This window comes from Manacus vitellinus, unplaced genomic scaffold (assembly GCF_001715985.3).
Source record: "Manacus vitellinus isolate BGI_N305 unplaced genomic scaffold, ASM171598v3 scaffold_0_pilon, whole genome shotgun sequence".
NCBI classification, from domain to species: Eukaryota; Metazoa; Chordata; class Aves; order Passeriformes; family Pipridae; genus Manacus; species Manacus vitellinus.
The window spans coordinates 6829232-6842537 of NW_021938789.1; the positions used below are offsets into that span (position 1 = coordinate 6829232).

Here is a 13306-nt window from a genome sequence, read left to right on the forward strand (position 1 = left end):
TCACTATCAAAACTTTGACTTGGCCTGGGTCACATCTTTTACTACAAAGCAGAACACAAGATGTTAAAGAACAGTGTGAATACACTCAGGCTGCAACTTTTTCAATGAGTTTCAGGAATTTGAATGAAATTAGCCAGTGTTTGGCCTATTTGACAATACATTCATGTATTTACATCATGTACATCTGTTATAAACTCAACAGGAGGTGCTCAGAAACAGCTGTGTCCAGCAGTTTCACAAAATTCCAAGCTGGACCATTTTAATTAATTGAGAGAGAGGGGGTAACGTAAAGCCTTCAAGATATGTCTGGCCCCAATATAAGGTTGTCTCTTGCAAGTAGCCAGGAATGCGGTAATCTTTGAGAGGCTGCCCAATGAATTGTTTCAAGTTTTCTTCCAGGATTTTGAAAACGAAAGTCACACTTACTTAAAAAATTGTATTTTGCTGCTGATGGTCATTTTTCCAGTGGCAGAGTCAAAAGAGCAGAGTTGTATGTGGAAAATCTCAGCCGCTGTGCTGTGTGGGTTTGTCCTTGGCTGGGAATCCTGCTTTTGGAGGGGTCAGACATCCCAGGATCCATGTGGTGAAGGTGTGCACAGAGAGGACCTTCCCTCCCCCTGCCCGCGTGGAAGCATGTGCTCCATGGGGTTGTAGCTCACTAGCTGCTGCAGCCTCTTGTGCAGCCGTGTCCCAGCAAATTGTTGTTTCGTCCATCTTGGAGTTTCTCGTGGCTCTGAAGTGATGCTCTGCTGTCAATGCTGGAAGTCTGTCCACCTTGGTCCTGCTGTCTTCTTAATCTGTCAAAGGTTAAAAACATTGATATAGCTGTTATGTGCAGGTAACTGTATGGAATGACAGCTGTTCCCTACCCCTTGGAGAGCCACATACACCTTGGTATAAAACAGATTCCTGCACCATTTGATCTCTATTAACTTCTTGAACTTTATAGCTACCATTTCTTCTAAATGCTGATGATTACTTCCTCCTAAATATGTGCAGTTAGGTCTTGGTCAAATCCCACTCCCATTAAAACTATCAAAACCAGCCAGCAGAGCAGAGTTCTTTCTCTGGCTTTAGCACCTCTGCTCAGACTGTAACTTGGCAAAACCTCCAGGTAGCTCAAGACTGATGAAGGCTGTTGACTGGGCACACAACTGCAGTAAGCAGCTGCTCCCCTCTGCTGTCCTATGATGTTATCAGTAACCTTTATCAGTAAAAGAAAAAATCATGAGATGAAAGTATATTCAGTATTCCTCTTGTTATTACTTCATATGTTATCAAAGCTTTGTAAATGGTTTCAAGTAACAACAGCAACAAAATCTTATGTTGTTTAAAGACTGAAAAGTTTTCTCTTCTTGGCATAATTCTCTAGAGAACAGCAACAGCTTTAGCAGCACCTGCAGTCCCACCAATCGTGTTATCATAGAGCTTCTCATCATTCCTGTTCTACAGTGTTGGCAACCTCTGTGATTTCACTGTGATTTATGTGATATTCAGTGTTTTCCTCCAAACACAGACACAGTGTAAGTACTTTCAAGAAGGATGTAAAGATTCATGAGGAAGCTATGAGGTAGGGACCAATTTTTTTGAAAACATGAACAGCTGCTGTTCTGAAGAAATTTTTCTCTGACTCTTCTCAAAATGGGAAACACCTGTTGATGTATTCCTGAAAAAGGCACCAAGACTTAGCACCAGAGACACTATGGAGGAAGCCCTTTGTTACAGTGATTATAAATGGTATATGTGACGTACTCCGAAAAAACCGCAACTTTGCAAGTAACACTGAATACATTAAAAATACTCATTAATGGAAAACCATGCAAAAATTAAATTTCAAGGGTCAGTTTCAAAGGCTAAAATACTTTGCATAAAGACTATAGAGACACTATAATGAAGACTCAGAAGGCAATGTGAAGGGACATGAAAATTCTGTAATAGTAAAACAGAGGAATAAAGGAGGCTATTTAAAAATAATGAAAACACTGTCCAAAAACTTAAGCTGAAAAGCACAGACACAGGAAATGAAAAGCTGTAAGACAGACTGAAAAAATAACAGATTAGGGGAACAAATTTCTAGAAGCATTTGTCCTAATGGTGACTTTTTTTCAAGTGCACCAGAAAGACGATGGCTACCATTGAGTCTACAGGTTAATGTATGACCGAGTCATTAGAGGATAGCACAAAAATTATGACTCTCTAGCTGAAAAGCCAATGAATTATTTTCATCAGTGTTCATCCAAATGAGCTTAGGAGTGTTCCTTTCCTTATGAGAAATTTGTCCATCATCTCCAGTTAAACCATCAGTCAAACAGCTTTAGAACAAGGTGTTTAAATTAATGTTGAAAAAGCATCAAGACAGTGGGTTTTCACCCAAGAACTTTAAGAAAATTGAAATATATATAATTTCTGCACAGCTGAATGGAGAATGTAACATACTCTTGAAATTGTCTTGGCACTATGGAAGACAGTAAGTGTGACGACTTTGGGTTTTTGTTGGTTTAGGGGTTTTTTTGTTTGTTAGTTGGTTTGGTTTTCGTTTGTTTCTTTGTTTTTAACAAGGGCTTCAAAAAAGATCCAGGGGACTACCAGGAGAGTAATTGAGTTAGACTTGAGACTTGAAACACCTTAGGGTCTGAGCTACTGGTACAAGACTGAAGTATTTGTAGGCATTGACTGCAGTGCTTGGAAACTCATATTGCAAACTGCGGGTTGCAAACCTTGCAAACTGCTAAGCAGTGAAGCGAGAAAAAATTTTGCTCTATGGAGACCTGGAGAATCATTGCATTGGTATAAGACACGCAAGTGCTTTCTCCCTGAAATTGTGTATTTACTTTTTTCATAGAAAGTTGAAAAAGAAGGCATTTACTGTATTGCTTAATTTAAAAGGGAAATAGAAATTCTCTCAATAACAACATGAAGCAAGAAAACACCAATTTTTTTTTTCCGAGAACCACTCAAACTGGCACAAAGGCAGCATGCATGTAAGGAGCCCGACAGAGTTCAAAGAAGCGTTTGAATGATATTCGCAGGCACATAATGTGACTTTTGGGGATGGTCCTGTGAAGGTTTAGGGGTTGGACTCGATGGTCCTTGTGAGTCCCTCCCAACTCAGCAGATTCTGTTATTCTGTGATTCTGTAAAACAAAGCCCATGCTGACTTCAAAAGATACCACTGACCAGCCTCAAATTTTTCGCTCTCTACAGAGGTTGTTAATACTGTTGATTTATTTCCATTATTTTCTTTTATCCTGGTCCTACTCCCCAGGTCTACTATTGAGGTATAATTAGATTATGGGGATTTGGAAGTGCCAAAGAAATACATTGTTTAAGCAGTGCTTCACTGGATTCCCTTTTCAGATATTTTCTGTTTCTGTATCTAGATTCACTACCCATATTTACAAACTATTGAAGTAAGCAATAGGCTATGACCCTGCTGACATAGGAAAAAAATAACTGTTAATTAACTATTTAATAATTTATCAATCACTTTATTCAGTGTTTAAAATTACTTTGAAGATTTCACTCTAGGAGGTTAGTTATTATGGGCATATGAACACCTACTTACCAGTGTGCCCATGGGACTGGGGAACTGGACTAAGAATGAGGAGTCGCTGATTCTGTTTCTGCCTCTGTCATCCTTTGGACAAATTACAGCACTTTTCTGTACCTCAACTTCCCTCTTGTTAAGTAGAGAAAAATATAGGTGGGGGAAGCTGAGGGGGAATTATACTTGTCCAGAAATCTCACATTTGAAGCTCTAGTCATAAATCTCAGCTGGATATCTTGTGGCTAAGAAAGAGAAATAAAAAGAGCACTGAAGCCATGTCTGGACTGATGAAACCTTGTATTATCAAACCCATGCCCGTAGGAGGTTTTTCTGGATAAACTGGTGACAGATCATTTTATAGGCTTGTACTTGCAGCTCTCGATTAGGCCAAGGGTGCAATGAGCAGGAACACACCAAGCAGCGTGGGGCTTTGCTTGTAGTTGCACATCAGATGTTGAGGCAGCTGCTGCCAAGAATGATGGAAGCTGAGAGCTGAGTGCTGCTCTGTGTCTCCCAGACCTGAATGAAACGGAATTACTGTCGGGTGTCTGTGATGATTAAGAAAAGAAGGGGACACATATAATCAAGCAAAATATAATTATGCTGCCTGTGTAATTACGCATATATACATCATAGAACATATAAAAATTCAGAAGTAAAGAGAGCAGACTGGCTAAGAGCTAGCACAGAAAATCAAATACTGAACCAAAGACTGCTACAAATATGTCAGGCCATCACAAACATCTAATGAAACTCACTAGCAAGCTTGGAACCACCAGAGAATTGCATACAGCTCAGCTTTGTTCACTAGATGAAGAAGAATACTCAAGTTTGTCTTTAGACTGCTTAGTAGAAGAAGTTCAGTGACAAAGGATGAAAAGTTGCAGATTCAACATAACTGTAAAAATTTCAGGTTTGCTAAGTCTTTCTCCCAAACAACTGCAGTTTCAGGAAAAAAAAAAGGCAATTGATCTGTATCTCTCTTGCTCTAAACTGCAGATAGGCTTGGGTCAAGACCCAGAAAAACCTCAGCACAGCAGCTGTGTGTGCACAAGCAGTCTCTTCAGTTAAAATATTGGACTGTTACAGAACTGAAATTTCTCTCTTTTGGTGCATTCTTGATTCTTTGGTGTCAGATCTGGAGCAGCTTTCCATCATATGATCTCAGCTTTTAAAAAATGCGAGTACCTTGACATGTTTCCTGTAATCATGACAAAATAAATATAGTCTGGGCCATTCTGTTCAAAAATGGCACTGGTGCAATAAATCATTTGTAGGAAGCTACTTCCCAGTGAATGATTTATCTTGCCTTTAAGTTAATGCAGCTACAGGCTGTGATAACTTGATAAAGGCCCAGGGAGAATAAATGATTTGATGGGGACTTCATTGTGGATCTAAAAAAGATACCTCTTCCTGTGCTGAATATTATTGGCTGAGAATAAATAATAAAATGGCAGCTGTGGATGAAAAAAGTAAACAACTAGTTCTAGTCATTAGTCATATGGAACAAAAAAACCTGCAGGGAAAAGAGGATGAAAATGAGTTTGAACACTGTCTATTACATTTATTCCATTCATATTATTCTACAAATACATAGTCTCAGAGTAGTCTCCCCACTTATGCTGGGAACTAAAAGTGGTTTTGCTGAACCAATAAAGAGAGAAGCTGAGTTTTCCTTCCCTTCACCATTGATCCATGTAATATTAATAGTGTGTGACACTGAGCATTGAACAGACTCCTCTCCAGCAGTGAGGAAGAAAGAGGCTGTACCAGCCACTACAAGAATGCATCAAGAACAGTAACTGAACCTCCAGTCACGTCTTGGGCTTTGTCAGTATTTCTGGCAAAGAGAAAAAGCCTGTGTGAGCCATGGAATGGTTTTTAAGATTCATATTACTTAATAATCAGATGTTATAATAGAGTTCCTGCAGCATTGATTTCTGATGCTGGATCTTGAATCTGATATTGGTCAGTAGAAGGGAATTCAGTGGAGAGGGAAAAATTCTTGGTCTAAAACCCCCGTAGCAGTACAGAGCAGTGACATCAGGCTTTATGAAACTTAGTTGCTGTGTTTGAGAGCTGTATGAAGGCTGTCACACTGCCTGTTACTCTTGTCTATTTGCTCAGTACATGATAACACCTTTGTGCAGCTGATGTAGTCGTCAGTAGGTCTTGCCAGACTGTCAGTGGGAAACTAAAGCCTCAGAAATGCAAGTTGTTTCAAAGTGCTTTCAGCAGCCACAGAGAGGACAGTTTCTACTGACAAAATAGACCTCAAGCCAGGCAGACCTGCCCCTCCTCTGAGACTCCCACACTTACCACATCATACAGGAAAATCTTTTTATTATGGAAAATGTACAAGTGAGTTTGCCAATGTTGTAAATCAAGTGCCCTGGGTGTGGAGGAAAGAGAATGGTCTGAGTGGGCAGTGGATTTGCTTTGCCATTTCTAGATTTAGAATTTTACCTTGGTCTCTTGATATTTTGTACACTTTGCTGGAAAAAAAAACAGATGCTTTTTCTTTTGGTTTGGGGAAAAGGAGGACGTAATAAGATGAACTCTAGAAATTGTAGTTTTATTGTAGAAAAAAACCCTATTAATTGAAACTTTTACATTCCTTGAAAGAAGGCCTCAGGAACAGATAAATCTGTGGAATATTTATCCCAGTTATTCTTCACAAGGGAGGGGGTCTGAGGTGGGAACAGATGAGGCATGTCTATGCTGCTTTTTGAAATTCATGAATCCTGGGGGACAGTTTGCTAAATAGTTAGAAACCCCCCTCAGTTCTATGATTTAGCAGCTACTCAGAAAAAATGCTGATGGCTTGTGCAGATGGCCTTGCTAGAAGGCTTATTCTGAACATGTGTGAATCAGAGGAGAAAAAAATGACTGATCTGTCATGGGGAATGACTGTGCTCAGGAAGGAATTATTTCATCTACATCTCTCTGATCATGTCACTGTGTTTTGTCTACTGGAGCACAGACACAGAAATTCCAAGGGGGATTTCAGAAAAACAGTAAATGTCCTAATGTCCAAATGCAGTATTTTTACAGTATCAGTTAGTAAATACAGACTCTTTCAAAATGCAGCACTAAAACCTTTTCGTTCCCAATAGAAAAGATCTAGCAATGAGATTTTGTGAGTATTTAGTAGAAGCCAGAAAGTGACAGATATAGGCATTCTTTTGCTATACCCGGAAAATAGAAAAGAGAAACGTGAAAGTTATGTCATATAACTGAAATTGCTGGATATTTTGATGTTGCAGAGTGTTATAATGCTGTAGCAGTGAACTCCATAAAGTCAGAGGACCCTGACTGTAGCAGTGTCTCACAGGAATCCTTGCAGAGCTGGGGACACCCAACACATCTAGCCAAGATGGTAACAAGTTGTAGATAGTCAAGGTTGGAGTGAGATATCTTGATCCTGAGGGCAGGCAAGGTGTCAGTTTGGTACCCACGGCTGTTGCCCACTATTTGTTTCTAATTTTAGTTTTTATTCAGTGTGGTAACGATGCATCAAAATTTGTACCCAAATATGAGCAAACAATACCTGGATGGATGAATCACACATGGTCAACAAGATTTCTTCCTCAAGGTGGTAATGCTTGAACCCTTTCCGCCCTGCCACTGCCTGTCCCTGAACACAACTAATTTGTCTTGATGATAACTAAGCATTGTTTAACCAAATGGTCCAGAATTTGCTTCCCAAAGAAATGGAGATAGTTAGCATCTGGTTATATCACTCATCAGAACTTGCTTCACTGTTTGGTTCCACACAAAATAAAGATGAAATGCTCAACCCAAAGAGTTTGGAAAATTTATGGCACTCTGGAGCTCCACAAAGTATATCCCCACCTATCTCTTTTATTTCCAGACAAAAAGTGTAAAAAGGAAGACTTAATGGGACTTTGAAGTCTAACTGTGGCAATAAGATTTGCTTATTGTGGAACAGGTACAGACTATATTCCTGTGTTCCTCACATTTTTAAGTGGTTTTGTGCAGAGAAACTTGTTCTAGAAAGAACAGAAATATTTAGACTGTGAAGACTCAAAAGACTCACACTGAGTGTGATAAAAAGTATAACCAGAAAGCTGCTGGGTAGCTTGAACTTTGTGTGTTGGTATAACCATAGTGAAGAGGGATATGTTTTGGTTTACATCTCTGTCCTAAATAATAAGTGTTCAGTGGTAGGTAGGTGGTAGGCAGGTGAAAACTAACAATGTTGGTCATATCAGCTCATCTTCTGCATCAGCTTACCCAGAAGCCCCAAAAAGGAATCTCTTCCTTTGTCTTGACACAGAGTAAAAATGTTCACAGCATCCACAAGCTGTCATGCTTCAGGCAGGAGGAAAAGAGTCACTTCCCCAAGGTCATGCAAAACCTTATCATTTATAAAATCCCTTTTTTAAGCTTTGTAATAGCTCATGCACATCAGTAAAGTGCACATGCTACAAAAACAGGGCAAGTCTTGGCAGTATAATGTAGGTCCTGGAGTGTGCACATGTCCTTTCAAAAATAATGGGCTATATGCATGTGCATCTCATACTCCACTTTGAAAACTTTACCCATTATTTGTCCTCCATCATTTTAACATCAATTGCAGGCAGGGATTGTACAAATACTAACAACAGAGCATGATTTCTGGGACAATAAGCAGCTTGGCTTGTCATCTGGTTTTTCCTGTTGGGAATAAGAATGGACTTTGATACATGGTCACTTAATAATTTTCTGCCTGTATTTTTTAAGGTTTCTCTTATAAATTGGTCCTTGCTGTGTTCTATTTTTGTAAAAACTGAAGAAGCTGGCAGTGTTTTACAATTGTGAGTGTCACTCTTTCTCTTAAATCTCCATTATTCTGGTTACTAGTTCTCATCTGCCAGGTTTTCATTCAACTACATTTTTTAGTGAGAAGGTAAAATAAAGAAGGAAGAAGTGAGCAAAGGATCCTGATCAAGTTACTTTTTAACTGAATAAGCATACTTGGGAAGAGTATTTTCACTTTTCAAAATAAAATAACCAGAAAATATGTCAGAAAGGAATGAAAATTCTTGTATTTTCTTTCCTTTTAAAAAAGTTAGCAAAAATAAACCTATGATTTGAATAGAAGTTCAGACAATTTGCTTATTTTACACTTCCATCCATAAAGAATAAAAAGCTAACATTTGCTCAGTGCAAGTCTTAAGGAAGAGAGTCAAGTCTCTGCCCAAATTCTATGAAATTCCCCAATTTGAAAAGAACTGCTCTGATTTCATAGCACATAGCAGAACTAATTGATAATCCTGTGTAAGATTAAGTTATCTTGTAACCTGAATGTCTGACAAATTATTAATCCACTTCCCATGCCCCAGTGGAACCCAGGAGGGCTCTCATGACAGGCAGCAAATAGGGTGCTGCATGGGAATGTATTTTCTGTATTTTAGGCATTGGTTCACTCCCAAAGGCAGGGATGGATGCCTGGAAGCTGAGTGGCACAGACTGCCTCTCATGCTTATGCCTAAACTCTCTAATCTTCAAACCAAAGTTGTTGTATTCCAGCTGCCTATTAGACAGCCTTTGGTCTATCCTAACCTCTGAAACATGAAGGGAATTGCTTCAGAGAGTGATTTTGGTCTGGGAAAAATTATGACAGGGGCCAGGCTAACAATGGAGCCATATGGAAGACTGCCTGTATTCTGCCTTTAAAAAACAGAAAAAAATACAGGATAAGAAAAAAAGAAATATTAGAAGTGAAGGAAAGAATTAAACACCTTAAAAATGAGGAAGGATTCAAAAGAATCCTAACTGTGGAGATTTAATTAATTAAACTAAGTAATTATATAGCTAATTAAAAATATCTCAGAAGACAGCAGTATATAGCTAATGCTCTTTTTTTTTATTAAAAATTCCTCCTTACACCTAGCAGAGGAGCAATAAGCATGACAGAGTTAATAGTGGGCTTTTCTTTTCTTTAGCCTCTGCACAGAGTGATCTCAGAATACTTTTCAGGGAAACAGAAATCACCGAAAAGTGTATGAATTTTCTAAGCATTTCTGAGTAAACAAGGAAGGCACAATCTTGCTCTGTGCCAAAGGAAGCTTGAGGCAAACCAGGTCAGATTTAAGGAGCGGCTGAAGCAGGGACAACACTCATCACTCAGCAACATCAGAGCTGAGTCACACAACTTCAAAGTGAAAATTAAAGGCTGTAAACTCAGATAATTTCCCCTTGCTCTGGAGTTTGTGTACAGAACCAATACGTGCAAAGCATCTTTAAATGAAACACAATGCTCCCTACTTGCTGTGTTACAGTAGGTATGTATTTTGGACATTTGGGTCCAAGTAGTAACTCCATTTTACCACAAACAAGAGTGGATGTCTTGAGTCTAGCACTTCCTTGATAATATTTACACCTATATCTTGCCTGTTCTTGCCCTCCTGCCCCCACAGCTAGGTACATACAGTCAAATGCAGCGGCCTCACAAGTGATGGTTGGTGCCACATGAGATGCCCTGGATTACTTGACACAGACAGAGCAGGCAGAACATAGAGCACCTGTGCCTGTTTAACTGGCATTTAGAAATTAACTGAGCCCACAGCTGTGGGATGGATTTTATGCCAGCCAATTGTAGACAACTGAAAGATTAGTTCGGGCTCTCTCTACAGGGTAAATAGAGTCAATAACATAGATTAATTCTGGTCTAAGTTATCTAATATATGTGTCACAGATCAACCTTGGGAGATACAAGTCTCTCCTCACTGACCACTAAAGGAGCTTAAACTAAATAAATTAGTTTTAAATAGATTAGGTTAAAGGGTTGCAGGCTTGTTGCATTTCTAGATCTCCAGAAAAACAGAGATACCTTTCCTTTCTGAAACAGATTCAAGGCTCTGCCTTGTCTAGCAGCTGTACCAGCTCACCATTCACTGCACTGCTTAGCAGAACCAATTTGCTTCTGGATTAGAGTTAATTTGCACCCACACTGTTGAGGCGTGAAGAAATTGAATGGTCCCATCAGTCTGTAACACAGCACATGCTGATAAACACTGCCAAAGCTGGGTAATGAAATCACCGACGAAACAGGGGTGCAATTGCCTGTTCATCCACGCAGACGTGCCTGTAGCGTATTCAGGCTCTGGTTCTGCCAGCAATGGTTTTTCTGCATGACTTGGGCTATATCTTGAAAAATACTTTGTCATCTAATTCTCATTTATTTCAGATACCTTTGAAAAATCTTGTGTGCAGCTTGTGGGGTAGGAGTTGTTTTGTGTCTAACCAATATTTGACTCAATCTGTCTTTGACCCCAGACACGTTCTCTTGGTACTGACTGCTCTGATAGAAACAGTCATAATCTCAGGTCTGTTTTCCTAATACGCTGTGACGTATGTGTTTCGATAGCTCAGTAGATTACCAAGTAATCATTCAAATAGCTCTATTTTAACTCCATTTAAATTTAAATGACTCTCAGATTAAAAGTTATGCTTTATCACAACTGAATGTGAAAACTAAAATTTTGGGGGAAGTATCCCCCTGTAGCACAGATGTCTTCTTGTACCACTGACACTCATGGCATTTACTCCCACCCTTTCCAAAAATCTTTGGGGAAATACGCTTAGAATATGGGTAATTGATTCAAGTTGATGGTTCCTGCTGAGTAATTACACTCAGCAAATGCCTGTGAATATAATTTTCTGTCAACCAGCAATTTATAATCAAACTTAATGGGTTCAGGTGCACATACAGCGTGAGTGACATGTGAAGTACTAGTATGTGGAAGTCAAGTGACAAATTTTGTCACTTGTCAAGTGACAAATTTTGGGTGCTGTAGTACGTTGATCTGCAATGTCTTGAGAGCTCAGGTTTGCCCTGGGATTTGATAAAGTAAAATAAGTGTGAAGACATGAAGTAAATAAATGAAGAATCAAATGATGTGCAGTCATTTAAGGAAATGCAACTAAACCAACTGATTAACACTAATATTAAAGCAATTTTTGGACTAGTAAAATACGTATCTATTAGAAGTGGGCTATTGTCTGTTCAAGACCAGGTGCATCCTAAGCAATATCTGTCTTCTTCAGCCAGATTTTAAAATGTGAACTGTTTTTTCTAGTTTAGATGTGTTTGTAGATCTACATGTAGAAGGAACAGGAAAGCATTTATGAAATTTTCCAATAATATACTGGTAATGAGACCTCTTGGGACCACAGAGAGAAAATGTTCTTTCTATTTAGCCAAAATCGAGTTTTAAAACTATAGACACCTGCCCACAAATAAGGATATTTTTCAGCTGGAGTGAAGAGGTCTCAACAGACAGTAGATCACAGCAACAACCATAATTTTACTAATGGACTGAGAATTTAAAGACAAATAATGTGATGACTGTGAGATGTCTGGTGCCTGTGCAGTGATGGTGATGTGCTTGTTTGCAGCTCTGTGGCAGTGAACTGGTGTGACAGATTGCCACAGTAAAGCAAGACTGGACAGAAGGGCAGCCAGCCATCACTGAGATGTGGCCATTCAATGCCACCTCATTTCTTCTCTTTGCTTTTCATGCCTCTTCTCTGGTGCTGAGAAGAGGATCCTGTTTTAGAGATGACTGAGGAAAAAATTGTGACAACCTATTTGTGTAGGAGCAGCAATTTCCTTTATGTGGGACCTCTAACTGAAACTGCAGCTCCATGGGGGCCATACAGTCAATGCTTTAAGAGTTAAGGTATGTGGAAAGCTGTATGGGGTTTGTGTGGCAGGGTTTTGGTAGTGGGTTACTACAGGAGTGGCTTCTGTGAGAAGCAACCAGAAGATTTCCCCATGTCTGACAGAACCAACACCAGCCAGCTCTAAGATGGACCCATCACTAGCCAAGGATGAGCCCAACAGCAACTGTGGTAGCACCTCTGCTACAACAGAGTTAAGAAGGAGGGGGGGGAAGTCACAGCTGAAGAGACGAGTGAGAATATGTGAGAGAAACAGCCCTGCAGACACTGAGGTCAGTCAGTACAGAAGGATGGGGAGGAGGTGCTCCAGGCGCTGGAGCAGAGACCCCTGCAGCCCATAGTGCAGGCCATGGTGAGGCAGCTGTTCCCCTGCAGCCTTTGGAGGTCCAGGGTGGAGCAGAGATCTACTTGTCCGGGTCCTGCCAGGACCTGTGGACCCACAGAGAGAGAACCCATGCTGGAGCAGGTTTGCTGGCAGGACTTTTGACCCCATGGAGGACTGTGGCTGGAGCAGCCTGTTCCTGAAGGACTGCACCCCATGGAAGGCACCCACCCTGGAGCAGTTCATGAAGAACTGCAGTCCTTGTGAGGAAACCCGCACTGGAACAGGGGAAGATGTGAGGAGGAAGGAGCAGCAGAGACAATGAGTGATGAACTGATTGTATTCCTCGTCCCCCTGTGCCTCTGTCATGGAGAAGGCAGAGTATTTGGGAAAGAAGCTGAGCCCAGGAAGAAGAGAGGGATGAGGGGAAGGTGTTTTTAAGATTTGGGGTTTATTTCTCACTATCCTACTCTGGTTTTTATTGGCAATAAATCAAATTAATTTTCCCCAAGCTAAGTTTGTTTTGCCTATGATGGTAACTGGCAAGTGATCTCTCCCTGCCCGTATCTCGACCCATGAGCCTTCTGTTAGATTTTCTTTCCCCTGCCCAGCTGAGGAGGGCAGTGATAGAATGGCTTTGGTGGGCACTTGGCATCCATCCAGGGTAAACCCACTACAAAAGCCAGTCTGGCTCTGCCTAATTATTGGGACCTGACAGTAAATATTCTCAGACTAGAATATGCATC

General features: G+C 40.2%; 1 protein-coding gene across 1 annotated transcript in view; it reads right to left on the bottom strand.

Annotated features, from left to right (window-relative positions):
- Positions 1-588: 588 nt before the first annotated feature.
- STK32B (serine/threonine kinase 32B) overlaps positions 589-13306 on the bottom strand; it is a 175221-nt gene continuing 162503 nt past the window's right edge. Inside the window, exon 12 of the mRNA XM_008920905.3 lies at positions 589-797. Within this exon, the coding sequence (XP_008919153.3) occupies positions 659-797 (139 nt within the window). The 3' untranslated portion in view covers positions 589-658. The remainder of the gene's footprint in view (positions 798-13306) is intronic.